This window comes from Folsomia candida, unplaced genomic scaffold (assembly GCF_002217175.1).
Source record: "Folsomia candida strain VU population unplaced genomic scaffold, ASM221717v1 Fcan01_Sc008, whole genome shotgun sequence".
Classification (NCBI taxonomy): domain Eukaryota; kingdom Metazoa; phylum Arthropoda; class Collembola; order Entomobryomorpha; family Isotomidae; genus Folsomia; species Folsomia candida.
This window is the reverse complement of record NW_019091200.1, coordinates 2,769,508-2,796,328: the sequence shown is the minus strand read 5'-3', so window position 1 is coordinate 2,796,328 and position 26,821 is coordinate 2,769,508. Positions and strand designations below refer to the sequence as shown.

At 42.0% G+C, this 26,821-nt stretch overlaps 7 protein-coding genes across 11 annotated transcripts; 4 read left to right on the top strand and 3 right to left on the bottom strand.

The window, feature by feature from the left end:
- Positions 1-258: 258 nt before the first annotated feature.
- Positions 259-3,337, bottom strand: LOC110852914. The gene is made up of 6 exons (XM_022101088.2): positions 2,914-3,337; positions 2,507-2,845; positions 1,943-2,444; positions 1,682-1,809; positions 909-1,223; positions 259-833 (listed from the first exon to the last, which is right to left on the bottom strand). The coding sequence occupies exons 1-6, from the start codon at positions 3,115-3,117 to the stop codon at positions 519-521; spliced, it is 1,803 nt and encodes a 600-aa protein (XP_021956780.1). The 5' UTR covers positions 3,118-3,337; the 3' UTR covers positions 259-518.
- Positions 3,338-3,714: 377 nt separating this feature from the next.
- LOC110852916 (carboxypeptidase B) lies at positions 3,715-6,356 on the top strand. The gene is made up of 6 exons (XM_022101090.2): positions 3,715-3,850; positions 4,037-4,500; positions 4,799-4,950; positions 5,015-5,232; positions 5,294-5,534; positions 5,595-6,356. Exons 2-6 carry the CDS (start codon positions 4,068-4,070, stop codon positions 5,943-5,945), a joined length of 1,395 nt encoding a protein of 464 aa, XP_021956782.1. The 5' UTR covers positions 3,715-3,850; positions 4,037-4,067; the 3' UTR covers positions 5,946-6,356.
- On the bottom strand, positions 5,996-7,929 carry LOC110852915 (FK506-binding protein 5-like). The gene is made up of 3 exons (XM_022101089.2): positions 7,619-7,929; positions 6,360-7,540; positions 5,996-6,254 (listed from the first exon to the last, which is right to left on the bottom strand). Exons 1-3 carry the CDS (start codon positions 7,857-7,859, stop codon positions 6,009-6,011), a joined length of 1,668 nt encoding a protein of 555 aa, XP_021956781.1. The 5' UTR covers positions 7,860-7,929; the 3' UTR covers positions 5,996-6,008.
- Positions 7,930-7,954: 25 nt separating this feature from the next.
- On the top strand, positions 7,955-10,502 carry LOC110852944 (zinc transporter ZIP11). Of its 2 annotated transcripts, none has more exons than XM_035854531.1 (10): positions 7,955-8,073; positions 8,631-8,881; positions 8,951-9,032; positions 9,094-9,246; positions 9,337-9,640; positions 9,719-9,759; positions 9,842-9,899; positions 9,980-10,019; positions 10,083-10,201; positions 10,268-10,502. In XM_035854531.1, the coding sequence occupies exons 2-10, from the start codon at positions 8,762-8,764 to the stop codon at positions 10,344-10,346; spliced, it is 996 nt and encodes a 331-aa protein (XP_035710424.1). In that variant the 5' UTR covers positions 7,955-8,073; positions 8,631-8,761; the 3' UTR covers positions 10,347-10,502. The 2 variants fall into 2 exon arrangements, with proteins under 2 accessions (XP_035710424.1, XP_021956814.1); XM_022101122.2 differs by lacking the exon at positions 7,955-8,073 and adding an exon at positions 8,104-8,345.
- A 779-nt stretch (positions 10,503-11,281) lies between these two features.
- LOC110853431 lies at positions 11,282-14,355 on the top strand. Of its 2 annotated transcripts, none has more exons than XM_022101694.2 (8): positions 11,282-11,440; positions 11,513-11,640; positions 11,720-12,218; positions 12,289-12,429; positions 12,537-12,821; positions 12,936-13,067; positions 13,165-13,410; positions 13,536-14,355. In XM_022101694.2, the coding sequence occupies exons 3-8, from the start codon at positions 11,769-11,771 to the stop codon at positions 14,097-14,099; spliced, it is 1,818 nt and encodes a 605-aa protein (XP_021957386.1). In that variant the 5' UTR covers positions 11,282-11,440; positions 11,513-11,640; positions 11,720-11,768; the 3' UTR covers positions 14,100-14,355. The 2 variants fall into 2 exon arrangements, with proteins under 2 accessions (XP_021957386.1, XP_021957387.1); XM_022101695.2 differs by having other exon boundaries at positions 11,299-11,440; positions 11,595-11,640.
- Positions 14,356-14,661: 306 nt separating this feature from the next.
- Positions 14,662-22,956, top strand: LOC110853037 (solute carrier family 25 member 35). Of its 3 annotated transcripts, XM_022101260.2 has the most exons (4): positions 14,662-15,133; positions 15,312-15,513; positions 15,582-15,737; positions 22,689-22,956. In XM_022101260.2, the coding sequence occupies exons 1-4, from the start codon at positions 14,756-14,758 to the stop codon at positions 22,856-22,858; spliced, it is 906 nt and encodes a 301-aa protein (XP_021956952.1). In that variant the 5' UTR covers positions 14,662-14,755; the 3' UTR covers positions 22,859-22,956. The 3 variants fall into 3 exon arrangements, 1 of the variants encoding a protein (XP_021956952.1); XR_004835429.1 differs by lacking the exons at positions 14,662-15,133; positions 15,312-15,513; positions 15,582-15,737 and adding an exon at positions 21,383-21,895 and having other exon boundaries at positions 22,689-22,825; XR_004835430.1 differs by lacking the exons at positions 14,662-15,133; positions 15,312-15,513; positions 15,582-15,737 and adding an exon at positions 21,383-21,872 and having other exon boundaries at positions 22,689-22,824.
- On the bottom strand, positions 22,859-26,312 carry LOC110853529. The gene is made up of 4 exons (XM_022101803.2): positions 25,599-26,312; positions 25,290-25,527; positions 24,761-24,899; positions 22,859-24,672 (listed from the first exon to the last, which is right to left on the bottom strand). Exons 1-4 carry the CDS (start codon positions 25,794-25,796, stop codon positions 22,953-22,955), a joined length of 2,295 nt encoding a protein of 764 aa, XP_021957495.2. The 5' UTR covers positions 25,797-26,312; the 3' UTR covers positions 22,859-22,952.
- Between the last annotated feature and the right edge of the window lie 509 nt (positions 26,313-26,821).

Genomic DNA, 26,821 nt, shown 5'->3' with positions numbered 1-26,821 from the left:
TAGAAAATGAGTCTTATGCGCTGAATGAATTTGTGAGTAATGAGTGACAACTCGGGACAAGAGCTCAGTCAGTCACAAAGGAGAGCAATAAGTTTCTAATTGGCCTCCTGTGACGATTAAAACGGAGTGGATTGCTCTTCTGCCCCATCAATTAGTCTGATTAAAGAGTTCTTCACACTTCCCATTTCACCAGATAAACAATATAAATGCCCTGGATATAAATAATTTCAATCAACTAAATGCATGCAATAAACAGGATTTCATATTCACCAAAATTCTTTCATTTATATTTAAAATAGAAATTCGTTAGCATAAAAAAGATCAACATTGGGTTATATATGTACATGTATATTTATATTACACGTACTACACATTAATTAGGTAGGAATTTAAACATGAAATTTAGGATGAGGTTGTACATCAGGAAATTAATACTTTGTTTAGCGGTAGGTCGAATCGTTCGTCGTTTGAAGAGATGAAATAATTGACTAGAATTTACTCCCATACAAAAACGGTTCTTAAACTGGATCCCCACGCCCACCACCACCACCTCCGCTGGAACGAGACGAGAAGAGATGTTCGTACAAGGAAGGTGACAATTGACGCAAGTCCAAGTCTACGTCCGAATTCGATTCCAAATTTAAGCACAACTGTTCAATAATGCTGGTTCGTCCCTGTTTCGCAACGCTGTTGTTATTGTAACCCAAACTTCTCGGGGTTCCTGTCTGGGCGGAGAGTTTATTGAGCAACAACTTCATTTGATCTTCCCGTTGCAAATAGCGTGTATTCAAGTCTTCAAACTTTTGCGCGAGGACTGCCAGGATTTCATTCTCCTAAGTAAACAAATCAAAATTGAACAATTGGACATATCCAGTTTCAAGTTTCTTAATCAATTGACAAGCACTCACGGGTCGAGACATGGCTTGTGCAATCTGCAATTTCTCCCGGAGTTGCTGAATTAGTGCGGACGCTTCTCCCTGTTCTCTCTCGAGACGGGTCATCTTCTCCTCGGAACCTCGCAACTGGGTGAGATGCTCCTTGAAACGGATGATCACTTCGTTCTGAGACGTGACGCGTGATCGCAACTCGTCCAAAAGGGCTTCCTTCCGGTGTAGTTCGTCAGACAGAAGGGCTTCCTTGTCACTCGGGGAGAAAGAAAGGTTGTGAAAGTCACTTTTTTCTTGCGGAGTCACAGACGCGAGTTGCTTTCGAAGTGATTGGATCTGAAAGAGAGGAGAACGAAAAAAGTGGACACATAATTAACGATAAGTGGAAAACAGACGACACACGATTAGAAGCAGGTCTCTATTTATTATCGTCTCTCATTTATTTGTATCGAGTTGTTGCATAGGCAAGTAGTTTATAAAGTATACAAACAATAGAGGAGGAAAAGTGTTAGTCAATAAGCAGGCGAAGCACTAAAAGAGAGCATGTAAAGATTAGATTTGGTGAAATCTGAATTATTCATTCTAGTCGCTTGGCCAAGTCTTGAGTAGGGACGAGGAAAGAGAGTGCTGTGAGAACTCCAGTGGCTGCTAGCTTTCCAAATCGCCCCCCACTTTTGGCCCCTTTCGTGTTTCGCTCCTTTTCTAGTTGTTTCTAGTAATTGAATATTTTCACTCGAAAAAGGAAGCAGAAATGGAAAGCGATAAGCGTTTGGGTAAAGAAAAGGTGGACTCACAATTCTATCCCGTTCCTCAATCTCTCTCCTTTTATGTTGGAGGAGCCCCTCAAACTCGGCTCTCTCATAGTCCAACGTGTCCTGGAGGAGTTCCACCGTGGCGTTGATGTTCGCAGAACATTTTGCCCCTGTTGAAAAAAAATGAGAATGGAAATTATACGACCAAGAGTGAATTAACATAGGACTCATAACCAAAATCAGAAAAATTATTAAAAATGTGCTGATCTTGAGGATTTTAGCGATGAGTCGTAAATTACTCACCACCAGTGTTTATGTTGTCGTCCCCCTTTTTCGACCCTGGTCCCAATAACCTCCCACCAACGGCGACGTTTCCCACTCGGCCCACGATCCGTGGCGGTATCATGACATTATTAGGAGCAGCACTGCCTAGGTATCGTTCCCGTTCCCTCTTCAACGTGACATTCGTCTTGTTGAGCTCACCCAGCTCTTTCTTGAGACGAACAATGTCCTTCTCCTTTTCGGCGAGCTCGACTTTAAATCTTTTAATGGCGAGGGACAATGTGCCAGCGTCCTGTTGTCGGTTCGGGTTGGGAGCAGTGGTGACTCTCTGGGCAATTTCGAGATCTCTCTTGGTTCGAGACAGTTCCTGCTTCAAGTGGCCAATTTCACCCATGGCGCGATCCAATCGCGATTGCTGTTCGGCAACAGCGCCCACCGAGGCAGCACTCTCGGCTAGCTTGAGCTTGTTGAGATATTCTTCCAAGCGAGCCTCCGTTTCCTTGATTTGATCCTCATATTTAAGCTGCATAAATTAATCAGCTTAAAAAATCAGGCTATTTTATAAGCTTTATTTGTAGTTGTAACCTTTAAAGAGTTTAATTTCGCCTGAAAATCTTTTAATCTGTCTTTCGCATCGGAATCTGCTTGTTCTAAATTTCGTTCGAGTTCTACAATGCGTCCCTCCAACACGGCAACGTGTGGCTCATCGTGCAATCTCTTCTCCCCGTCGTCTGGATGATCCGAAGAAGTACTTTTGTTCGGCACGGCGGCCGGATTGTGAGGATCTTTGTTGTACAAAATCTTCTGCAGCGTTCTCACTTGTTGGTTCAAGCCTCGAATCTTCTTTTGCCAGTCCTTCTCCTTCTCGAGGTAAACAGATTTCGCCATTTTGGCCGGATTTTTAACCTTCTGTTGCTGATGGATCTGTAAATTTGTGGAATTAATGAAATTATATTGCTTAGAATTTGAATATCTTATGCAAATATGCAAACCTCGCCCAATCTATTTTGAAGGGAGACAATTTCCTTCCTGAGTTCCATAATTTGTTCGGATTTATAAGCGGATTCTTCCTTGTAGCGTTCCAACTCCTTCTTCCCCTTAGTCTGGAGAAGGGCAGAGTTTGAGGAGGATCCCGCAGATCCAGGCCGAGAGGGGGACTGGACACCGACGAAGCGTTGAATCTTTAACGTGGCCATCTCCGTCTTGAGAGAATTGAGGAGTTCCTCCCATTCCACTTCCTTCTTGTGAATCTCGCTCTGCGTATTCACAAAATTTTGAGAATTTCAAAAAAAAATCTTTCCCGTTTGCTTGTTCAAGGAAAATTCTGAGAATTTTAACAATAAAGCTAGACCAAGTTCTAAGTAAGTAAGAGAACAATCGGTGCGTGCAAATGGATTCCAGGAGCAGAAAACCTTTTAATTCAATCTCGTATTGGGGATTCTGTATTCTATTCTATCAATCAATCTCTACTGAGGCAGCGATCCATAATTAGTTAATTAATGCGTAACCTAAACCTAATTACAAGAATTAGGCTGGTATGGCGTAACTGAAAGTCTGTATGAATATCGGTGACAACAATGCACTGTTAAATCTGGGCGGATGATGATGCGAGTCGGTTAAGGTCGCAATTCCATTCATCAATCACCACAGGGAATTATCTGGTTATCAAGAATTCAGACGCCGTGACCTGAAGGGAAAATTTTGATGGCCCAAATCCAGACGAAACTTGGTACAATTCAGGGTTTCGTTCGCTACTGATTGAATCCAATTTAACTGCCTATATTGAAATTGGGATAAAAAGCGAGTCGACTCCATATTTCGACAGTCAATTCATTCACACTTTTCTGGTGAAGGAAGTGATCCGCCAATTTATTTATTTATTTATTTATTGTCACTTAATTGGGGACATTTTCGGATTATTATTCACAGGTAAAGTTTCCAAGTTTACGTTTCATTCTTCTCCGAATTTGAGATGGTGGATTGTCGCAACAATTAATTAGCGTCCAAGCAGAACCCACTCACTCAGAAAATGAAAGTGGTCGTTACTATTTAAATTATTTATCCATCCATATTCATAAATTGCTGCAACGGAACGACCACTTTCTTTTCTTGCAGGCAGTCAGTCCACCCCGTCGTCACTTTTATCATGATGGGGATGACATGGATATTCGTCGTCGTCGGCGTCCTTGCCTCCACGACGAGTGCGGTGCCATATCCGGGCGACTTCCTGCCCACGCCAAAGTCCTACTCGGGCTACTCCCTCCTTCGCACGGAGCCCCTGTTGAGGGAGGACCTCGCCAGATCTCTCCTCATTTTGGACGGGATGAGAGGCATCCACTTTTGGAAGTACCCCCTCGTCAACCGCTCCTCTGACATACTGACCTCTCCCGCCCAACTGGAGCACATCCAGGCCCTCCTCGCCACACTGGGCGTTAGTCATGACGTCATTATTGATGACGTGAAGGACCTCCTCGCCAAGGAGAATGATGTCGGAGTGAACGGATACTCGGCGTTGGAGGAAGAGTTGGAGAGAGCGGTGCCAGATAAATCCTTCTTCCAACGGTATCAAAGATACGAAGGTGAGTGACTCGTATTTATGGTTAAGTAATTTTCAGGGGTGGGCAAAATATTGTTAAAAACGAAAATCTACAGAAGTCATAAGAACATACAGGTTTTGTGAAGAAATTAACTTTTTATCGCTGTCAAAATAAAATGTCTTCACGATTTTTTTCAAGTATTTTGACAGCGATAAAAAATTGACTTCTTCGCAAGACATTTGTATTCTTGTATGTAGATTTTCGTCTTTTGTGGGTGTGACAATATTTTGCCCACCTGTGGTAATTTTGCACAACTCTACGATTTCTGTACAATATGTAGCGATCAAGAACTACGCGAAAACATTGGCGAGTCAAGATTCGCGTGTGACGTATGAAAATATTGGGAGTTCGAGTGAAGGGAAAGAGATCGGACTGGTCAAAATATCCTCGGGAGGTGGAAACAAGCCCGCTATTTGGATCGATGGTGGAATGGTAAACCCAAAAACTAAATAGATAGCGGACCCTTGGAAAAAAATCTAATTTTTGAAATGCACAGCACGCTCGGGAGTGGATTTCGCCAGCCACTGCGACCTACATAATGTCCAAACTGACCAACAAAGAGCCCGCGTCAGAGTCTCTGCTCTCCTCCTTTGACTTTTACATCGTCCCCATCATCAACGTGGACGGGTACGAGTGGACCCACACAGGAGACAGGATGTGGAGGAAGACGCGATCCAGGAACAATGGGCGCTGCATTGGTGTGGACCCAAACCGGTAGGAAAAAATGGCTATTTTTTTATTCGTACTTATGAATCCAACTTTTTGGGGCCGATAGAAACTGGGGATTCCATTGGGCGGAGCAAGGCTCTTCGACGGACCCCTGTTCTGACATTTATCACGGACCGAGAGCATTCTCCGAACCGGAAACGTTATCCGTCGCCCGGGCCATTAAAGCCAGACCAAACATTAAACTCTACCTGACCTTCCACTCTTACTCCCAACTCTGGCTGGTGCCCTACGGTTATGCGAGAAACACGAGGCCTGTAGATTACAACGAGCTAGTCCGTCTCGCACAGGTTGGTCGGTCAGAAAAATTAACTAAGGGACAAGACGTAAGGCTAATTTAATTTTATCAGGTTGGAAAGAACGCCCTGTCGGCGACGTACGGGACAAGTTATCGTCTCGGAACGGCGCCTGACCTGTTGTATCCTGCAGCTGGAGGGTCTGATGATTGGGCGAAGGGAAGCGCTGGGATAAAATATGCCTACTGTTTGGAACTGAGGGACACTGGGCGGTACGGATTTCTCCTCCCAAGCAATCAAATTGTGCCAACGGGGGAAGAAACGTTCAATGGATTGGCCGCCATGGCGAAAGAGTTACACAGAACGTTGAAGAAGCAGCAGACACGGCCAGTGGGAGGCCCCTACGTCAATGCGGACAAAGAGCTAAACTCGCCAAGTGGTGGGGAAGCGGAATATAAATTATAATAAATATGTCGATGGCTTGCTGTACACGAAATGCTATGCTTTCCTCTAAATTTTCTCTCTAAATTAGTTTTCATTAATTTTGGTTACTTTACTTACCTCTTTTTTCTTGAATGCTCCGTACAACTTTTGGTTATCTTCTTGGTACGCGGTCAAGAGGTTTTCTTGCTTGGTCAGTTCCGCTTGAAGGTGAGCAATCTTGGTTTCGTTGTCTAAATCTGTTAATTCTCTGGTGCTGATGTCACCACCACCACCACGGTTCTTCCCTGGTGAGGATGGGATGTCACTAACACTTCTTTTACCCATTGTCTGCTATGGATAGAAAACAAAGTTTTATTTTGAAAAAAAGTCCTTATTATTTTTGTAATTATTGAAATAAAATTTGACGAAATAAATTGAATTTTATGTCTTGAATACCTGAATAACTCGTTTGTTCGCACTTGTTGGAGTTTTGAGTGAAGTTGTGCTTTGTGACTCAGCCATCTTCCGACCTGTTGGAGGGGATGATTTAGTCTTGGGGGTTGAAACTGATGGAGCAGAGACGGACGTTGTCACCGGTGGGGGTACGATCTTCTTATTTTTTTGTATGGTTTTCGTACGAGATCTCTCTTCCGGAGGAGAATCATCACCAATTGTTCCTCGTGGTTTCATTTTTGTCGCCATGAATTGCGAGTGGTCGTGATCCATCGGGAAGGTGGTGAAATCTTGTTCGCGTTCTTGTTCTGAATCTTGCAATCGAAACCTTTTTGGTTGGAAAGTGGTTTGTTGTTGTTTTTGTGGTTCATCAATTTCTATTGCACGATTTTGATTTAAAATTTGTTGCTCATTTCCGGTTGTCTGGTTATCTTCGTTATCATCGTTACTCCATGGAAATTGTGGTGGGTGTGGCGTTGTCGTAGGATTCGGTGCTCCACCACCATCACTGCGTAGAGATTCCTGCTCGTCACAACTTTCACCACCAAGTCGACTGCTGTACAAGGATCGCTCCAAATCTTCGTACTCTTTCAAAACTTGATCAATTTGTCGTTGTCCTTGTTCCCTTTCCGATACGAGGACAGGAGCAGCAGCAGCTTCACCACCGCCTTCTTCTTCTGGGAGGGAATTATCCAATAATTTTTGCAACGCTTCCATCTCCTCCTTGAGTGAGGAATCGTCCATCGTTGCTGTCTCACTGACACTGTCGTCACCACCTTTGCCCTTTCTGTTAGAGGCCAATTTTAACTGTGAGAGAGCCTGTTTTACGACGAGTTCGACATTGTCGTCATCCCGTCCTTCGTAATTCGCGTCGAGAACGTTTTCCAGAAGGGTTTGGGTGTTTTCGAGCAGTGCTAGTTTTTTCATTATCGCATCCATACTCGAGTCGTCGTCTTCCTCAGTAGTGCTGTGATGATGGTGAGATTCGTCTGTGTTTTGAGGACGAGATCCTGCAGGTTCCTCATGTTCTGAGAAAGTTGTTGACTCGTCGTCCTCGTCCCCTTGAAAGTGATGGGTCAGACCTCTCAGTTCGTCTGGTATTCGAGATTCTGGGTCGTCATTTGTACTTGTAGGATCAGCTTGGGAGATGGCTGGGTCAGAAGGAGTGATATGAGAGGAATGATCTGAAAGTATGCATGGAGGTTTAAGTGTGTGTTTTTCAACAATTAAAAATATGATTGATTGACCACCAAAAAACTGACCTTCACTGGAACGTTCTTCATCAATCGTAGACATGATTGAGAGTTGAACGGCAGCGTCCAAATCGATCGCCGTGTCGTGGTCATCGCCCAAGAATGAAAACGGTGCCGTTACGTTTGCCCCTTCTTCTTCCGCCTCTTCAAAGTCATCGACGTACGAGGATTGTGGGTCGTCGGCGCCAGTGGTGTCCACCGTGTCATCATCCTTCCCGAGCAATCGATCCTCTGGTTCTGGAGATAACATGACAAATGCTCAAAAACCAACACTTCACACCTGGTAAAAGTCTCAAATTAGTCAGTCACAGTTTTTAACAGGTGTAATTAATTATTAAATTTCGAATGTAACTCAGAAAAATTTAGGAACCCGTTTTTTGTCCGTTTTATTATTGTTTGTTGTGAATTCTGTCACTCAGATACCCGGGTTTGACATTTGGATCGCGGCCACAAAAATTCAAAATGTGAGAGATTTTGGATTCCAGCAGAATTTGTACTTTTGCATTCCAAAATTTAGTATTAATTAATTGATTAAATTACTTACTGTAAATGTTCTGTGTAAAATTTACATTTGCATAAACTTTTCCTGTGATAAGTACTTTAAAGATAGGTCCTCCAAGTGAATATGTACACAGGGTACACGCCTACGGCATGATGTCAAGAATCTCCAGATTGAATTGAAACAATTTTGCAAATTTGTAGTTTTGCGAAATCGTATGGCGCTGCTGAAATTAGGGTAATATTTGCATTTTGCATTAATGCATAACCAATTTAGTAAATAACAAGGCGCAATCGAGGTTGTGGAACACAATTGTATTTCATTTAAAAGAACCATAAAGATGACATTAGTTCAAGATTGGATTTTTTGAGATTTAACTATAAATAAATGCACGTTCATTTATCAATTATGTTTAATGACAAACAGTGACATAATAATCGTAGTGCATGAAATAGAGTACATAATTGGGTTAACGAGTGACAGTGATTAAATGATAACCTTTAATCGTTTATTTTATTCCAGATAAGATTACTACTTCACTGGGCACTGCACAACTTATCGACACCACTGCCAACAAAATTGCCTCATGTTCTCCACAAGTCTGATGATTACAAACATTCGGAGGTAGCAGACTGGAAAATCCCTGTTAAAAAATGATTGAGAGCGCGTCCCCTTGGGTCCAGGCGTTCTTGGGAACGTTGCTGACATGGTTCTTGACTGCGCTGGGGGCTTCCGGCGTATTTGTTTTGACTGGGATTACAGGGTCCAATCAGGTATTTATTTTTATTCATTTGTTTTTAATTTGTGAATTTATGTGAATTTTGTTGCTATTTTTGACGTAGCGGAAGATTCTCTCGTCTAGCCTTGGATTTGCGGCAGGGGTCATGCTAGCCGCCTCATTTTGGTCTCTCCTTGCGCCCGCTGGTATTAATATTTGTACAGCATTTTTTATTAGAATAATTGCAAAATGTAATTAAATGTATAGTTGAACTGACCAAGTCGAGTGACGTTTTCGGTGGCAACGCCTTTTTAGAAGTTATTCCTGTGACGATCGGTTTTCTGTTGGGAGCACTATTTGTATATGTGGCGGATCGTATTTTAGACTCGATGGGGGTAGCTAGTCCAGCGGTGGCTTTAGGTCAGTTTACATTTCAGTTTTCAGTTTCGATGGATTACAAAAGGTTGTGTAGTTTTAATATGTGAAACGCTTATTTATTAAATTTTATAGCTGTTGCGACAGAACGGTATGGAATTAACCCGTTCCAAGTCCAGAATGGATTTCACAATGACCATAGAACGCCACCAGACTATTCGGGGATAATGGAATCAGGAAATCAGTCACAGTATCAAATTGACACTACAACTATGAATAGTAAAACTAATAATACTGCAGCTACCTCGAACGCACAATGGAAGAGAATTCTCCTCCTAATTGTGGCAATCACGGTGCACAACATTCCAGAAGGGTTGGCTGTGGGGGTGGGATTTGGTGCTATAGGAAAATCACCGCTCGCTACGTTTGAAAGTGCTAGGTAAATATTTCTTACATAACAATAGTACCTTATCTCACGTCTGACGTCTGACTAATATAAATAATATGTGAAATGTAGGACGTTATGCATAGGAATTGGAATTCAAAACTTTCCTGAAGGTACGCATGTGGACCTAATTTTTTGCAAATATTTGCCAGGTGTGTTTAATTGTGGTTAATGTCTAAAACATTTATATTGAAGGGTTGGCTGTAAGCTTGCCTCTCGTAGCAAGTGGATTTTCCACGTTTAAAGCTTTCTGGTTAGTACATAAATTCAATTTATTAAATTGGTATTTACTTTTGTGTATGCATTGCTTACATGTTTAATAATATTTTTTAGGTACGGTCAATTGAGCGGAATGGTAGAACCAATAGCTGGGGTAATTATACTGACGTCAGTTTCGTACCTTAATTACCGATGACTAACTTATTTTTCTTGACAGGTTCTAGGCGCAGTTTTGGTCACGGTGCTGGAACCAGTGTTACCCTGGGCTCTCGCGTTTGCTGCTGGTGCGATGGTTTACGTCGTGATAAGTGATATCATTCCAGAGGCTCATCAAGGGTGAGTCAAACAACTAATAAAATACGGGCACATTTCCATTCTAATAATTCTGTTCTTTTGTTTCAGGGGTTTTGAGAAATTAGCAAATTGGTCGGCCATGGTCGGCTTCGTGGTTATGATGTGTTTAGATGTTGGACTCGGTTGACACAGACTTTCCAAATTTTTAGGCCTTATAATTATTTTACGACTCGTAATTTCCAACGACTTTACTATTAACTCGGGTTTACAATTTTATAATGATATTATTATTATGATGATAAACTTATATTTAATTAAGAGAAATATATATCTAAGCATTTTACATCGTCGATGTCTTTCCTCACTATATTTTGTGACCGCAACTCGTGCGTTACTAAGATATGTATATTGCATTTAATTTCCCTTGAACCCTTGAACTTATCCCCGCACTAACAAAATCAGCGATGGAGGGCAACGCAGGGGAGCAGCTCCTGGTCGCCTTCTTGTTTGGCTGGGGCGTAGCGTTCGTCGTATTCTTCTTCATCCTCCTTCTCATTGGCATCGTCTACATACTCTCTCGCGTCTTTCGAGTCCTCATTTCCTGGTTCCCCAACATCTTTGTCGTGATGACGGTCCTTTGCATTGTGGCCTCCTTTATGCTGATGAGATATACGGCCACCCCAGATCCTGGAAAAGCTCGTCCAGTTCACATTCCTCATCAAAAGTTACAAAGACGAGGTGACATTTCATGACATTTAATTGAATCAGTGGCCGCGGAAGGTGTGGGGACATTAACATTGTAGGATAGGGGAGGGGTTTATATAGCATGGGCAGATGATGGAGACATCGGATAACCGTGGGGACATTGTCCCCACGATTCAGCGGCCACTGAGAGCATCATTATCTATCAGAGATGAGTTTGTGGATAAATGTTGCTTATTTTGCCGTGGTTGTTTGAAGTTGCAGATTATTGAGGGTGCTGGCGGACATAAAAAATCTTATTATTCATTATTATCAATTATGTTGTAGAAAGCAATATTATTTAATGCAATTGGAGAAAGTAAAAGGTTCCATTCTCAAAGGACCCCGTCAACCTTGAGGCTGAGATTTATTTATAAAGACGACGCTTCACCAAACCAAATCAGGCAGACATTCTGCTCAACGTGCTCTATTGTGACTTTGCCTTTCTTAGTTGTTATTAATTGAAATATCATGATAAATCGTAGTAATTACTTGTAATAACATTTAGTGTATACACCGCTAGAAACTAGGTATTCATTGGTAAGTGTTAATTGTCGTGTTCAAATTCTTGTAAGTAGAAGATGATGAAAATTTATTGTGATAATATTTTAGTGTTGAAAAGGCACACTACATATTTCATATTTGTTACTGGAAACTTTCATTCAACAATTGGTCAACCCTTTGTTTAATTAAGGGCAAAAACTAAGGCACCTTCTTTGTCTGAAAGGCAACAATTACAGGTAACTCTTCCGCCAGACAGAGTTACAAAACCGACAATTAATTATCAAACGGTGTAAATATTTGTATTATTGTTCCTAGTTTTCGTAAGGTTCCAAAACATTGCAAATTGGTTGACAATATCATTACAATGGAGTTTTATGGATGGGAAAGTCCGAATATGATGGTACAAACATATCATCATCATCATTCGCCAATTGAATCGATTTCGCCGGATGATCCTCGCCTCACCCCCACGAGCTACACCCCCACGGCGTATCACCACCACTACCTCGGAGAAGGAAGAGAGGAGTTGGTGATGACGACCACATCACCGTCTTTGCCTCCAGAACTTAATTCTTCTTCCATGATAATCCGACCCGACGCGCGAGAAAGAGTTGTACACCAACAGTTTTCGAAACAAGTTGAAAAGTTCTTACAAATTGATTTTGCTGCTTATGAGACAAAAATGTGGAAGTCTGAGCTATCCAAGGTGCTGAATATTGTGCGGAAAAATTATTCAAAGTTGCCCTCTTCCTCGTCGATTGAAGAATTCATAAAAATATTGCTGTCAAGTCAGAGTCAAAATCCTAGTAGTAAGGTAAATAATGTGTAGGTTAAAATAAAGTCGAAGACCTGTTTATTTGACTTAGCTTGGATCCGTTTTACAGAAAAATGCTGCCGAAGACATGTACATCATGGCCCTTCGAGCCTGTGTGGAACTAATCTCTCTTCCTGAACTTCAGCCTGTCAACCTCTCTGAATTTATCGACCTCTTGATTCGAGAAATGTTGGATGAAGTTTTGCGACAGGTAACGAATGCTTAGTCGCATAGATTTACTACGTGATTAGAAATTAGATTTAAGGATTTAGCTGTTACGATAAGATTGATTTCTAATTTTTTGGGTCTGCTTCACAGGCTCCTCAACGCCAGCCACAAATTGAACAAATTCGACAGGACTACTTGTACCGAAATAATCAAAAAGCCATGAAAATCACACCACCGGCGGGTCCCGTTAATTATGACGTTTTAGAAATCAACATTCCCACTTTTGTATCTTTGCAACATCAATTATTCGAAGTTGAGGATGGCGAGTATTTACAACAAGTGCAGAAACAGACCGAGCTGCTTCTCGTGTTCTCCTACCTTTCAGACGAACAAAAATTGGATTGTTTTATGAAATTCTGCTCAACTGAAGTACCTGTAAGTGCATAATACCTAATGATAAACTAAAGCCGAAAAGACCGATTCATATCGTGTTATTAATCAAAGGAAGGTCAACAATGGTATTATGAATGATTTTTCTGCAAATTTCAGGAGGCTGGTGGAACCATGTGGCAAATGAAGCTACTTTTGTGGGTCCTTTCCGAAATTCTGCAACGAATGAGCGTTATTCCTCCCATTGTGCAACCAGAACTGGAACGACTCTTCAAAAAATTGATAAACAATGTAATCTTTTTCTATTCTAATTTATTTAGATTATTGCACAATTTTTGATTTATTACAATTATTTAGTCTTAAAATTATGTATCCTTTGCTTTTTCAGTCTTCCAAACAAAACTTACTCGAGTTGATCTCCCTTCGACAACAGTTCAATAAATTACTGCCCGACTTTATCTTCCAAAGTATTGATAATATAGCGAAGAAACGTTACGCCGCGTGGGGACAGTTGGTGGCATGTACTCCAGAAAAAAATAGGTTCCACTTTCTGGAAACATCCGTTCAAGAGATGTTCCAAATTCAGAAAACCCTCACAGACTTTGATGCATATTTCAAATACAGACAATCGCTGGTAAAGATTACAATTTTAGTTTAATATAGGGCTTGGTGATAGTCATCGAGTCCTACATACGTTAATATAATTGAATATAATGACAGAATGGAAAAAATCTATATAAAAAATTACCATTCTTTTAGTTGCAGTACCAGCAAAGTGAATTCATCCAGGCATCACCGTTGCCCATGTTGTCGTCCCCCATTCAAGAAGTAGTTCCTCTGCCATTATCACCATCCCCATCACAATTCCGCTTACCAATCATAGAGTCGAAAAAGCCTGTCATGCGAACCACAGACGATCTCAGAATCATAGATGACATTCCTGACGACAATGAAAACTGTGTAGATTATGACCACTTTGATCGAAACATATTGTTTTCCCCAGTCCCTCGAAATCCATCCGACCTAGAATTCGATGCTCACCGCCATAGAAAGGTGAGGAATTCTCATCCTAAAAGAAAAATTGTCGTCCCACCTCCTCGATCCGATATTGCCGAGTTTCTCAAGATGTGCAGAGAGGAAGCGGTTCGCATTCGGGCGGAGGAAATTGCCCCCCAACCCAAGAAACGGAGCAGTGATGATTCATCAACTCGAGAGGGCAAACGATCTGATGATGCTCAACCGGACGGTGGTGCAGCCGTGGTTGCCAAGAAGGTAAAAAAGAATGTGGTGGGCGGCGGCAACCGAACAAAAGGTATCCGATAAGGACCCGAATGTCTGACACGAAGGTCCCTAAAAATTGTAGAATAAATAGCCAGTAAATAGAATATATATACACATTTTGACTTAACACAAGACAATGCAAGACTGTAACCCATGCGTAATATGCATTTATATTAATCGCGATACAATTTTAATCATTTCGACGAATGATGATATGATAATTATAATGATGGATTTAGCGCAGCAGTGAGTTTTTATTATGCTTAAATAAATCTCTCCAATTTTTTTTGTTACTTAATATGTGTTCTAATTGTGTTTTGTAGTGGTCGCACATCATCTTTCTTCCACATTTGTTTCATGACAAAGATAAAAGTCTGAATGACACGCATCAACATTTTAGTGCATCTTAAAAGTAACACAATTTAACCATTCTTAGCCAGAGTTGATACAACTGCTGCATGTGATGCAAGCAATTTGTCAGATTAACCAATAAATAATGACACAATTTCATTATGTAACACATAATACTAATAATTCTGGCAGTGGCAGATGTTCCATTCAATTGGTCATGTCATGATGATGCTTATGAAAAGCATGTTTCAGTCTGTCTGCGTACAAGGTCAGTGGTGGAGCACATTTATTCCCGTCATAAAAATCATATCAGAGTTAATACTGACCACATTTATATTTTAACAAGCATGGAACTCGTTTTGGGTGGAACGGCCGCAGTTTGCGCAGCATTTTGGACTAATCCTCTCGAAGTGGTCAAGATCCGGATGCAACTTCAAGGCGAGTTGCAGGCCAAGGGGAATTATGCAGTCCACTACAGAAATGTTTTCCATGCGGCGTATACCATTGCGACGAAAGAAGGTGCAACCGCGATCCAGAAAGGACTCGTCCCCGCGCTCTGGTACCAATTCGTCATGAATGGGATCCGCCTGGGTCTGTTCCACAAGGGAGAGAGCAGGGGGTTCACGAAAAACGGGGCGACTGGAAAGGTCGACCCTGTCCGCAGCGTGATGGTCGCGAGCGTCTGCGGTGCCACGGGCGGCGTCATTGGGTCACCATTCTGTCTCGTGAGTAACATTTCGGTTAATTTTGGAGTGTTTCGGGTGCACGAAAGTGGTTTTTGGGGGTGGATGGGGGTGGGGATGGAATTATAAATGCCGCATTTCTTGCGTTTCTTCCTTTGCAGTGCAAGAAATGTAGAAACCAAACACTGATTTTATATGGCGTCTGAAATTCTTGTTGTAGATCAAGACGCAACTTCAGTCCAAGTCGAACGCGTCCGCAATAGCTGTTGGGCATCAGCACAGTGCGAGTGGAATGTGCGCCGCGGTCAAGTCGATTTTTCAGTCGCATGGCGTCCTTGGTTTGTGGAGAGGAATGTCTACCACCCTGGTGAGAGTTGTCGTCGTGTCAGCCGTGCAACTCCCCACTTTTGCCAAGGCGAGAGGTGTGTGCATGTTATGAGGATAAATATTTCGCTATGTGCAATTACGTAACTAATTTATTTATGGGCAGAGTATGTGACGTCGAAAGGGTGGTTTCCCGAGGGGAGCGTGATCAACGCGTTCATCGCGAGTTTACTCTCCGGAGTGCTGGTGTCCATCGCAATGGCACCGCTGGATTTGGTCTCCACTCGGTTTTACAATCAGGGCGTGGACGCCAAGGGGAAAGGTGAGGATTTTTTCTACTCTGGGGGCTGGGGGACTGGGGGCATAATGACATTATAGTTTGTATTAGAGCCTTTGTATAAATATGAACTTGAAGGACCTATTCGAAAATTGGTACTATTTGTAGAGAGTGAAAATGGGCGTACTCACGACAACTTTTTATTTCGCATCGCAACTCATTTAGCAAATGAAAGAAAGGCGAAGATCAAAATATTTCTGTCGTGAGGGGATTCGCAAAATATGAGTTCGCAACAAGATTGCTTGACAATTATTTATCATAATACAAGGTTACGACAGTAAATTATGAAAAATTGAAGTTTTTTCATCATCAAAGTAAGCATGAAGACTGTGAACTTCACAGTGTGAAGAGAAAAAGTTGCAGTTGGCATGTAGATTGGGTATTACAAAAATTATCACATAGTGGCAGAAGTGATGGGTTCCCAAACGTTTCACTCTCTGATTGACAAGAGTTACATGAATTTATGTCAACTTTTAATTTATTCATCAATTACTACCAAACCCAGCCTTATATTTGCAGCTTTATAATTTTACATGTTATTTTAACATAATTAATTGGCCCTGTGTCCCTTCCCATGATGTCGCAATCGAAAAACTGACCTCAGATTCGAAATCAGCGACTAAAACCTATCAGTACAGCTTTGCTTAGCCCGAACCAGGAACGATTAGTAAACCTATGTTTGTCAGTAGTTTTCTATGAAATTATGTGCTACTATTTTGCACTAATTTTTCCATCAATCCTTCGTATTACTAGGCTCCAAATTTTAAAAATATTTACTATCCTTCCCTTCCTAGTGGAGGTCGTCTCTATAGCCCCCCCTGGTCAGAGCTGGGTGATTATTGGTTTTTGAGGGTGGATTAAGGATTATGATTAACCACAAAACAATGTGGATTGTGATTAAATTATTTTCGTGAGATTAATTCATGTCAGGATTAATCCGGATTAATCCATAAATTCTTAAAATTTCGGGATTATGGATTATGGATTAATAATCCGGATTAATTTGGTGATTAATGATTTTTCACTATATCTAGCGCAAAAAATTTCAACTACGTGGTTTTATATAAAAATGACGCCAGTTTCAATTGATATATGTATGTAGCACAGGGCAGCGAGAACATGTTGATTCTTCAAATGGTAGCTGACAGAACAACATTATGAGAACTTGAGACTTCAAGCTACACTGTGGGATTAGGAGTGGCAATCCGATCCGATCCGAAATCCGCGGATCAATCCGAATCGGATCGGATTGACTGTTTGATCCGAACACCTGCTTAATCCGAACCGGATCAATCCCATGGCGTCATAATCCGATCCGATCCGACGGATTGCCACTCCTATGTGGGATGAATGGAACTATGGGAATTGAACTGAGTAATCCAGATTGAGAATTAATCATGAATACGTAATCATGATTAGTAATCATGATTGGGATTAATCAGGATTAGTAATCCGTAATCACGATTATGGATTAATGAAATCAAATGGGATTATTCCCGGATTAATTCTAATTCCAGAAAAATCGGGATTGTGGATTGGGATTAATCTACAAAAATCTCACATTGCCGGATTAGGGATTATGGATTAATAATCCATAATCCGGGATTAAAATCCATAATCCTTAATCAGGATTATCCCAGCTCTGCCCCTGGTTAATTTTTGTTCATATTTAACTTCATGTTATTTCGTGAAAAAGCAGTATGGATCTCTGGTCCAAATTTCAGCTTTCTATGTTAATTTCTGAAAATCGGTGGGGGTCACCCCATAGGGTCCCTCTAGATGAAAATTTTACCAATTTCACTACATATTCTTCCATTACGGGCCATTAGTAGCCTCTATACCAAATTTCAGCTCGATTGGATGATTTTGAAAAATCGGTATGGGTCACCCCCTCGGGTACCTCCAGTTGACAAATTTTCCAATTTCATTTCATATTCTTTCATTAGGAGCCATTAGCAACCTCTGTACCAAATTTGAGCTTTCTATGACGATTTTGAAATTTTGGTGCATAATACCCCACCCATTCCGATGACCCCCACCGGTCAACCACTGGACCAATGTCATCCATCTTCGAACTCGTTTCCTAACTTTGTCCAATATGCATATGGTAAAAATTTCAAGTCAATCGGTCAACTCGTTCGAGAGCTATCGAAAGACAGACGGACAGACAGACAGACAGACGGATATGACAATTACATAAGCCCTGGTTCGGGCTAAAAAACTATAAGAATCATTCGACATTTACCCAACCTCAACAACGTTGAAATAATTAATTATTAATGATGAATTACTTGTAACAATTGTAAACACGGAACATGTGAGGCCGCTTATCTCAGGTGCTATGAATATACATAGGCTATTAATAGCACCCAGTCGTACAGTATGACAGGGTGCTATTTATAGCAGAACTTTCACCGGGTCTATTTATAGCAGAACTTTCACCGCCCTCCAGAGGGTATAAAAGGAGCTGCACCAGAAATTTTTGTCAGTCTGCGGGAGGCGCTCGTGGGGGACGTGTCCCTGGGTGAGCTCCCCATTGTAGCCGCGCCCCTGGACCGCCCTGCCTCTCTGGGGAGTCGGGTCCACCCGTGGTTTGTCCCACAGCCCCGACTCTCTTCCCGTTGGAGGGGTGGTCCGGGGGAGCAACGCTGCAAGGGGAGAGCCTTACGGGAAGGTCCCCCTCCAATGCTCCTCCCACCAAGCAGGCTCACCGGGTGGGGAGCCGGCGGGGCTTGCCAAAAGTGCGGGTGGCGCTTGGCAAGTGAGAGGGGCTCTCTACCTCCAACCCTTGGGTGACGCCGCTCTTTAGCGATACCTCCCCTTGGGGCCGACCGGGTTCCCGAGTTCGAAGCCTTAACCTTTAGGATCCCATTTCAAAATTGTTGTCACGAAAAAACGTATCACTAAGTCCCTAATTAATCTTCAATTAAATGCCCTTTAAGGCCCAAATAATTGTCAGCTATCTGTCCTCACGCACCCAAGCTGCTGAATCTTTTTCGACCACACCGACCCGAATTTTATTTTCAAGAAAAAACCAACGGAATATATTTGTATTATCATATGCAATGATAATCCACAAAAACTACTTCCCATATACATATAGTTTTACCGTGATGAAAAACCTATTAGTACAGCTTCGCATAGCCCGAACCAGAAATTTTTAGCCCAGTGAGGCCTTATGTATTTGCCATGTCTGTCTGTCGGTCCACCGATACCATACACCCAAAACGGTTTGCCTTCAAATTTTGCAGGTGCCAAAAATAATCAAGTTAGCAAGTGAGCCAAATCTGTCGAGTGAGGTCATATAAATAGGTGGGTGGAATCGACACCAAACTTGAAAATATCGTTAGAAAGCTGAAATTCAGCACATCGAGTGCTAATGGCGTGTAATGAAAGACTCGGGGAAATCTAAAAATATTTAACCAGAGGGGCAATATGGGGTGGAGGAGGGGGGTGACCCATATCGATTTTCAAAAATAGCCACAAACCTACATTGTCTGCAATTATACAATGTCCTTAGTCAAGGACGGACCGCTCCTAAATTTTTGTCCGAATTGACCGGACTGCGATTACCACACCCCGTGTTGGGAATGGTCGAATGTGTGCAGAATATTTGTTATTTTGTGGAGTATTTACAAATCCTTCCTTACCAGGACCACTGTGACTTGCTTCTTTCAAATCTTCCAAAGTTTTATTTGCTATTCGGAAGTCATTATCCTAAATTCCACCTGAAAATAGCAACTTTTAAAAACCAGTATGGGTCACCCTCTAGGGTCACTAAGGTTACACATTGACCACTTTGAACTTCATATACTTTCATGAGAACCCATCCAGTATCCCTATGCCGATTTTTATATTTTTAGGACACTGTCTTAAAACCGGTATGGGTCCCCCATAGGGTCCCCTCAGTTGTAAGATTTTGCAATTTTACTTCATATTCTTTCAATAGAAGCCATTAGCAAGCTCTATACCAAATTTCAGCTTTTTATGACAATTTTGAAATTTTAGTGTATAGTACCCCATCACTCAGACGACCCCCACCGGTCAACCACTTGACCAATTTCGCCCATCTGCGAACTCGTTCTCTAACTTTGTCAAATTTGCATACACCAAAAATTTCATGTGAATCGGGTAAGTCGTTTTGGCTCTATCCTGTTCACGGACAGACAGACAGACGGACAACCATCACGATTCCATAAGCCCTAACTCGGGCAAAAAATCGAGCACCATATCAAAACCCTTCAATTTCATGCAACGTTTCCACGGTCGCCAAATTTGTAATTTTTTGAAAATACACGTATTTGTGTATACGGGATTCAACGCATTTTGTCGCGTATCCATGATATTCATGTATCTGGGACACACGGTCAAATTTCAAAATTCCATGACATTCGTGGACTTGGGATTTATGGGATGTTTTACAAATTCCATGACACTCGTGTACATGGGATTTAAGTGAAAATTTAATAAATTCCATGACATTCGTGGACTGGGATCCTAAAGGTTAATGGGGGCCGATTTACGGGTGCGCTCCCACCTCGTAAGGCGAGGGTCAGACGGGCCCCCTAGGGGAACGCAGTTGCAGAGGCGGTGACGTGGGCAGGGCTTTCCCGGTCGGTGGAGGTAGACCCCCCTTGCGCCTCAGGGCGCGAGTGGGGGCCGACCCGTGTGGAGCACGAGGGAGCGACGTCCTCGTCGTGTGCTCTGGAAACGCCCTTTTAAGGGCGGCTAACAGCTCCCCCCTTATAAATGCAGGGCATGGCGACAACCTTTGTCGCCCTGCCATAATTTCGCCATTTCTCGGCCGATTGGCATGAAATTAGGCACAACGCTTCTTATTGGTGTTGTTCACATGTCGCAAGGCCCCAACCAACGCCACCCCCTTGTTTTCGCCAAATATCGTCGCCATGCCGTAATTTCGCCATTTCTTGTCCGATTTCCATCAAATTTAGACAGACACTTCTTGTGGGTGTTATCGACATGTCGCAAGGTCACACTCATCGCCACCACCTTGTTTTCGCCAAATTTCGTCGCCATGCCATAACTTCGCTACTTCTTGTCCAATTTCCATTAAACTTCGACAGAGACTTCTTTTTGGTGTTATCGACATGTCGCAAGGTCACACTCATCGCCACCCCCTTGTTTTCGCCAAATTTCGTCGCCATGCCATAATTTCGCCATTTCTCGTCCGATTGGCATGAAATTTGGCACAACGCTTCTTTTTGGTGTTATCGACATGTCGCAAGGCCACACTCATCGTCACCACCTTGTTTTCGCCAAATTTCGTCGCCATGCCATAATTTCGCCATTTCTCGTCCGATTTGCATGAAATTTGGCACAACACTTCTATTTGGTGTTATCCACATGTCGCAAGGTCCCACCCACCGCCACTACCTTGTTTTCGCCAAATTTCGTCGCCATGCCATAATTTCGCCATTTCTCGTCCGATTTTCATCCAACTTCGACAGAGACTTCTTTCTGGTGTTGTCGACATGTCGCAAGGTCCCACCCACCGCCACCCCCTTGTTTTCGCCAAATTTCGTCACCATGCCATAATTTCGCCATTTCTCGTCCGATTTTCATCCAACTTCGACAGAGACTTCTTTCTGGTGTTGTCGACATGTCGCAAGGTCCCACCCACTGCCACCCCCTTGTTTTCGCCAAATTTCGTCGCCATGCCATAATTTCGCCATTTCTCGTCCGATTTACATGAAATTTGGCACAATGCTTCTTATTGGTGTTGTCGACATGTCGCATTCATAATCATACCCATCCTCAAATTTGACAGGTACAGGAAGTCTATCCTTCAGACAAGCAACGTCAACCGGTGCACAACCAGCGATGTTGTGCAGATAAAGATCCATTGCCTTCTTAATCAGCACGGAAGTCTGATCCACCACTGGTTCCAAAAGGTTTTCGAAAATTGAAGTTTTTTAGGCGTCGAAGCAATTTTCGCAACCTTGTAATTATTACTAACGTTGTCAAGCAACCTTGAGTTCGCAAATCTATCTAATCTCGCAAATGTACTGAAAAATACCAATTTTGTTATTGTTTCCATAGATTTCTTTAATTTCTCCTGCTGGAGATGGTGAGGATGAGTTTGCGAAGATTTTTTGCGAAGTAAGAACATACCAAATTGCTGGGTAAATTTACGAAAAAAATCCCATGGTTTTCCAGCAAAATTTTTGCGAAATCTCGCATATCTCGCAAAACTTCGCAAGTTATATTGCAATATTGCTTGACAACTTTACACTTCTAACCATGTTGCGACAAATGAATTGTTTCCAATACAAATTTTCATTTTTGAAGAAATTATTATGTACTATAAAAATGGTGTGAGTGGACCGTTGCTAAGTTGGAGGATTGAGATGACCCCCTAGGTCAAATCTGGATCAAATTATCTCACACCCTCCAGTGGGGTGTCAATCGATCGGTCTAGATCATACGATCATTTTGGTATATTATAGAATTTTGTGAGATAAGAATTGACTGTAAAATTCCTGAAAAACTTAAATTTTAGAGATATTCTTCGAAATAAACGTTTTAATTTTCCGAAATAGTGCACTCGAGATTTTTAGCTTAAAAAATCAAGCTAAAAATTAGGATGATTTCATCCTTGAGAAGTAAGTCCCTATCTCTGCCTATTGAAAAGTTATTCGAGGTCAAACTCGTTGGTACTTTTTTGTACTTTTTACCATCGCAAAAGTACCAACGATTTCAAAAATGATTTTTTTTTCGAAATGCTTCATTTGTCGCAACCGTATTACACTGCTAAGATACTTATTGTCAAGCAACCGTGGTTATATTGCTATGCTCAATTTGCGAGATATGCGAGATATGCGAGATATGCGAAGGTTGACGTGAGTACGCTCTGTGTATAATTCCATCTACATCTTTATCAAGCTATTACATAATTGCTACTAATATTACTTTCAGGTCTGATGTACTCGACGGTGAGGAACTGTGCATGGAAAATATTCCGAGCGGAAGGTGTCCTTGGCTTTTTTAAAGGGTGGACCGCAATCTACTTCCGGTTGGGACCTCACACCCTCTTGAGCCTCGTTTTCTGGGACATTTTAAAATCTAAGTATAATAAGAAGCACTAATTGATTACCACTGGACGACGTGTAGATTTATTTATATACAATTAAAAGTTTTTGTACAATTAGAATTTTACAAAATTAAAATGATCTTGTTATTTTAACTATAATAATCTGTCGTGCTGAACTCGGTCGTGGTTGTGGTTGTGGTCGTGGTCGGACGTTTCCTGACTTTGACCCGTCTCAGGATTTTATTCGGTCTTCTTGTTGAGATTGGTGGAAGGGGCTCCTCTTCAGACGACGCACGTGGTTGCATCGTGGTCGAGATTAATACTGGGCGCTGGTTTCTTGGACGTGCTGGCCAGGGTGGAAAGGTATAGTTCTTATTGGAGGGTGACAAGTGGTATCGCGGAGTAGCGCTGCCAGGGATTATGATGACGTTCTCATTTTGTGGTGCTGTGGAAGTGTGCCATGAAAATTGGTGTAAAGTTTTGTCATTCTTAGACCGAAATCTAAACGATCTGGGTGATGTTGAAGGATGGCGATCACTTAAGGGTGGCGTCGTCGTGGGGAAATTGTCTTGGTCGTATTTTATTCTTCTCTGTTGTGCGTACGATGTTGGGCCCTCCGTCACAATGATCTTGGTCAAGGGAGGCGGCTTTCTTGTTGACACGACTGGCCAAAGTAGTTGAGGAGGATTATGAAACGTAAAGTTCCAACCGGGCGGCGGTAGTGTGGCGTCAGGGAAGCGTACTCCATCCTTGCCTTTGACCATGATACGAATCGGCGGAGAGACAGTGGTGTTGGAAAGGATGATAATTTTGTAATTTGGATGACCATCATCACCACTGTCACGTGCTTTATTGTCTACACTTTTTGGGAGTGTGACATCTTTGACGGTCCTTCTCGTGGAGACGAGTAGCGGTGGGGTTGGAGGAACAGAGTGGATAAATCGGAGCGTGGACTTTGGTGTGGTCTGAATCTGGAAGAAATGGTCATCCTTAAATTGGCGAAAGTGGTTATCGTGCAGGTCATCTAACGTCGTCATGAGGGGAGGTTCATCCACTTTAGACTTTGGATTCCGATTGCTCAGCCCCCTTGATCTTGGTGGAAGTCCGTATCGCGTATCGTAGTGAACTTTGTAAACATCGTACACTCCGCGATTAAGGTCAGGATTGTCTCCCTGATCATTCTGCTCGACCCGATACGAGTAGAATTTGTCCATGTCCGACACACCGCCAGGCTGAGCATAGCGTTCGTATCCCCACGCCCACGCAGGACCGCCGCTCGTGGGAGAGGAATACTTTTTCTGTTGAAGGTTAAACCACTTTCCAAGCGGCGACTCGGGCTCGTCTTGTTGAGATTTGAGTTGAGATTGTGGTGACGGCAAGGTTGGACGAGGGGACGATGGTCGTTGTTGTGGGGGTGCTGGATATGTCGTCGTGGGAGGAGTTTGGAGGGGAACAGCCTTCCAAAATCGGAGTGGAAGAGGAGGTTCAGAATTTTGGAGGTTTAAAGGTATCGAATCATCGTCACGTGGGTATGCAAATTGATTATTGAATAATTGAACGGGTGGGGGTGGTCCCTCAATGTCTCGAAAGGCTGGAAAGTTGTTGTAGGGGTGAGATTCCTGTAGATTATAGGGAATGGAGACAGGGCGATAACGACGTATTTCGTCATCTTGTCGATATGCGTTTGGTCGTGGCGTTGGTCGTGCTGCGATGGAATTGTGGTCCCAGACATGCTCCGTTCCAGAACATTTCATCGTGAATGCCATGGATTTGAATAAATCTCTCAAGTAATCGACCACTCCGTGGTGGTCACAACTTTTCGAGTCCGTGTAAAATCGGGCGAAACATTGCTGTACTGTGTAAAATTGGCTGTAGGGAAATAATAAAATTTCATTTTTGATATCTTTATTGTCATTATAAAATAGTTGAGGGAATTAATTAGTTTGTGGTGTCTGACCTGCACAGTGAATCTGCATAAGTATCCACTGCCCTTGCTTTGACACAATTCAAAATTCGGTCCTGTAGTTCCGGGAAACATTTAAAAACGCCAGGCGACACGACAGGCGCGTGTCTCCGAGTGTGAACTGCTAATTGATCTGGAAGATACAATAATAATTGCGTAATTAGCAGAGGGCGAATATGTATTTACGAAAAATCAGTGAAATGAGTGAAATGCACTGGATTTTTGTGGTCCAATTTCTTTGAGGAAAAAAAACTCGTCTCACACCGTTGAAATATTTACAAAATAAGTATATAAATTTTGAAAACAAATATCTGCAAATTTTACGCAAATAATAACGGAAATATTTATTATTTATATGTCTGAAACCTGGATGTAAAAACATTTTGAAACTTTTGCAAGGTATAAAAGTTAGGAAACACACCCACAAAGTTTCACTCATCAAATGAAAATCTTGAAAATAAATACATATCCACCCTCTAAAGATAAGTTAATTGTCGTTAACCATTGCTGGGTGGGGTCTTACTCTCCGTGTCACGGACATCACGACAAGCAAAATTAGCGTAGGCCTCCATAAATTCGAAAGCATCCGATCCCCTCGTCCTGTCCAAACACTGGTTCAAATCACGACCAAAATTAATATTGCAAACATGATTCCTTCTCCAATTTCGACACATTTTCTCGAACGAGCCTTGTGGCAGAGTTGCGTAATAATCCTTATCCGCTCCTCCTCCTCCTCTCGTACTCATGCATTGGGAGCGATCCTGCAAAAATATTTCTCAAAAATGTCAAGAGTTTTTGCATACGAGTAATATGCAAATATTTATGTACTGACCTGCTGGATAGTTTTCCAAAATGCGGGATTCCTATTTTCACACGCTACCCCCAAAGTGTGGAAGTAGTGGTCCACGTTCATCGCACCACTTCCGACCACGTGCGCCATCACGGCGGCGTCCTGATGGTCTCGTGCGTTCGTGGGGGTGAGCAGTATAAATAACACTACCACAAAATTATGAGAAATAAACGACCTCATTTTCAAGGAATTTTACGAATCAACATGATAAAATTACAATAACACTTTTCACTCCAATCAAATTAGTTTGCACAAATTATTTAATGCTTGAAAGTCTTTAATAAATAATTAGCTGTAGCATTTTGTTAGCAATTATTTAACTGTAATCCTCTCCAGTGGCAAAGTGGCGACTGGAATGAAAAATGCTAAGATTGTTTGCTTGAATGCTTCCATAATCATGCTTAAACGGCACCCATACCTAATTTTACCAGATCCACAAAATACTATTTTAGGTACCTCACTCATCTCATCAAACGTTTGGTTAAATATTAAGAATTTTGTGTATGTTTCACGTAAATGAATTGTTCACTGAATTGGATCAATCTTGCCAGCAATCTCTTCAAGGTGAGTCAATAAACGAGTTTATGTATGCAGTCTTACTTAATAAGGCGTCTGGCTGTGTTAATTATCTTCTTAATACAGAAGAGTCCACGCCAAACCAAATCCAATTTCCGTAACGAATCTGAGCTGCTGCTCGAGTGATGTCTTCCTCTTTTAATCGTCGTCGTCGTTGCCATTGTTGTGCTGTTATTGTTGTTGGGATCATCACAAAGGGGAAAAAATACTTATGCTAATGTTAAGATGATTATGTGTGGTTTGTTATGTTGCTGGAAATGAGCAAATTAAAATTTAACGAGCTTATTGAAATTAGCGAGAAGGAGATTCGCTAATCTCCCACGTCTTGAGACGACGTGGAACTTATTCTCAGACCAAAAATGTACTGGAATTGAGATGGATTTTGACTCACGAAACAAGTGGAGACAATAAAATATTTGTGTAAATCGCAAAAAATGGATTTCTCACCCAACCGTGAAAACTTTTTGCTCTGGATTTATGCACTTATGCGACGACGTGGAGGTTCACTTTTTACATGAAATCATAAGAATACGACATGGCAAGCATGACAGGAAGATGAAAAATATGTCGTAATCGTGTCAAACCGTGCAAGAATAATCAAGTTCAAGGAATTTTAGCCCGTTTTTTTA

Excerpts from the sequence above, each read along its gene's own strand:
- LOC110853529 (XM_022101803.2), bottom strand. The coding sequence starts at position 25,796 with ATGAGGTCGTTTATTTCTCATAATTTTGTGGTAGTGTTATTTATACTG. Across the intron at positions 24,900-25,289 it reads TGATGTCCGTGACACGGAGA|ATCAATTAGCAGTTCACACT; the intron begins GTAAGACCCCAC and ends TGTATCTTCCAG. Across the intron at positions 24,673-24,760 it reads TATGCAGATTCACTGTGCAG|CCAATTTTACACAGTACAGC; the intron begins GTCAGACACCAC and ends ATTTCCCTACAG.
- LOC110852944 (XM_035854531.1), top strand. The coding sequence starts at position 8,762 with ATGATTGAGAGCGCGTCCCCTTGGGTCCAGGCGTTCTTGGGAACGTTG. Across the intron at positions 9,033-9,093 it reads GTCTCTCCTTGCGCCCGCTG|TTGAACTGACCAAGTCGAGT; the intron begins GTATTAATATTT and ends TTAAATGTATAG. Across the intron at positions 10,020-10,082 it reads TGGTAGAACCAATAGCTGGG|GTTCTAGGCGCAGTTTTGGT; the intron begins GTAATTATACTG and ends TTTTCTTGACAG.
- LOC110852915 (XM_022101089.2), bottom strand. The coding sequence starts at position 7,859 with ATGTTATCTCCAGAACCAGAGGATCGATTGCTCGGGAAGGATGATGAC. Across the intron at positions 7,541-7,618 it reads TGAAGAACGTTCCAGTGAAG|ATCATTCCTCTCATATCACT; the intron begins GTCAGTTTTTTG and ends GCATACTTTCAG. Across the intron at positions 6,255-6,359 it reads CGAACAAACGAGTTATTCAG|CAGACAATGGGTAAAAGAAG; the intron begins GTATTCAAGACA and ends TTCTATCCATAG.
- LOC110852916 (XM_022101090.2), top strand. The coding sequence starts at position 4,068 with ATGATGGGGATGACATGGATATTCGTCGTCGTCGGCGTCCTTGCCTCC. Across the intron at positions 4,951-5,014 it reads TTTGGATCGATGGTGGAATG|CACGCTCGGGAGTGGATTTC; the intron begins GTAAACCCAAAA and ends TGAAATGCACAG. Across the intron at positions 5,233-5,293 it reads ATTGGTGTGGACCCAAACCG|AAACTGGGGATTCCATTGGG; the intron begins GTAGGAAAAAAT and ends TGGGGCCGATAG.
- LOC110853431 (XM_022101694.2), top strand. The coding sequence starts at position 11,769 with ATGGAGTTTTATGGATGGGAAAGTCCGAATATGATGGTACAAACATAT. Across the intron at positions 12,219-12,288 it reads GTCAAAATCCTAGTAGTAAG|AAAAATGCTGCCGAAGACAT; the intron begins GTAAATAATGTG and ends TCCGTTTTACAG. Across the intron at positions 13,411-13,535 it reads TCAAATACAGACAATCGCTG|TTGCAGTACCAGCAAAGTGA; the intron begins GTAAAGATTACA and ends CCATTCTTTTAG.
- LOC110853037 (XM_022101260.2), top strand. The coding sequence starts at position 14,756 with ATGGAACTCGTTTTGGGTGGAACGGCCGCAGTTTGCGCAGCATTTTGG. Across the intron at positions 15,514-15,581 it reads CACTTTTGCCAAGGCGAGAG|AGTATGTGACGTCGAAAGGG; the intron begins GTGTGTGCATGT and ends ATTTATGGGCAG. Across the intron at positions 15,738-22,688 it reads CGTGGACGCCAAGGGGAAAG|GTCTGATGTACTCGACGGTG; the intron begins GTGAGGATTTTT and ends TATTACTTTCAG.
- LOC110852914 (XM_022101088.2), bottom strand. The coding sequence starts at position 3,117 with ATGGCCACGTTAAAGATTCAACGCTTCGTCGGTGTCCAGTCCCCCTCT. Across the intron at positions 1,810-1,942 it reads CGACAACATAAACACTGGTG|GGGCAAAATGTTCTGCGAAC; the intron begins GTGAGTAATTTA and ends TTTTTTCAACAG. Across the intron at positions 1,224-1,681 it reads TTGAGGAACGGGATAGAATT|ATCCAATCACTTCGAAAGCA; the intron begins GTGAGTCCACCT and ends CCTCTCTTTCAG.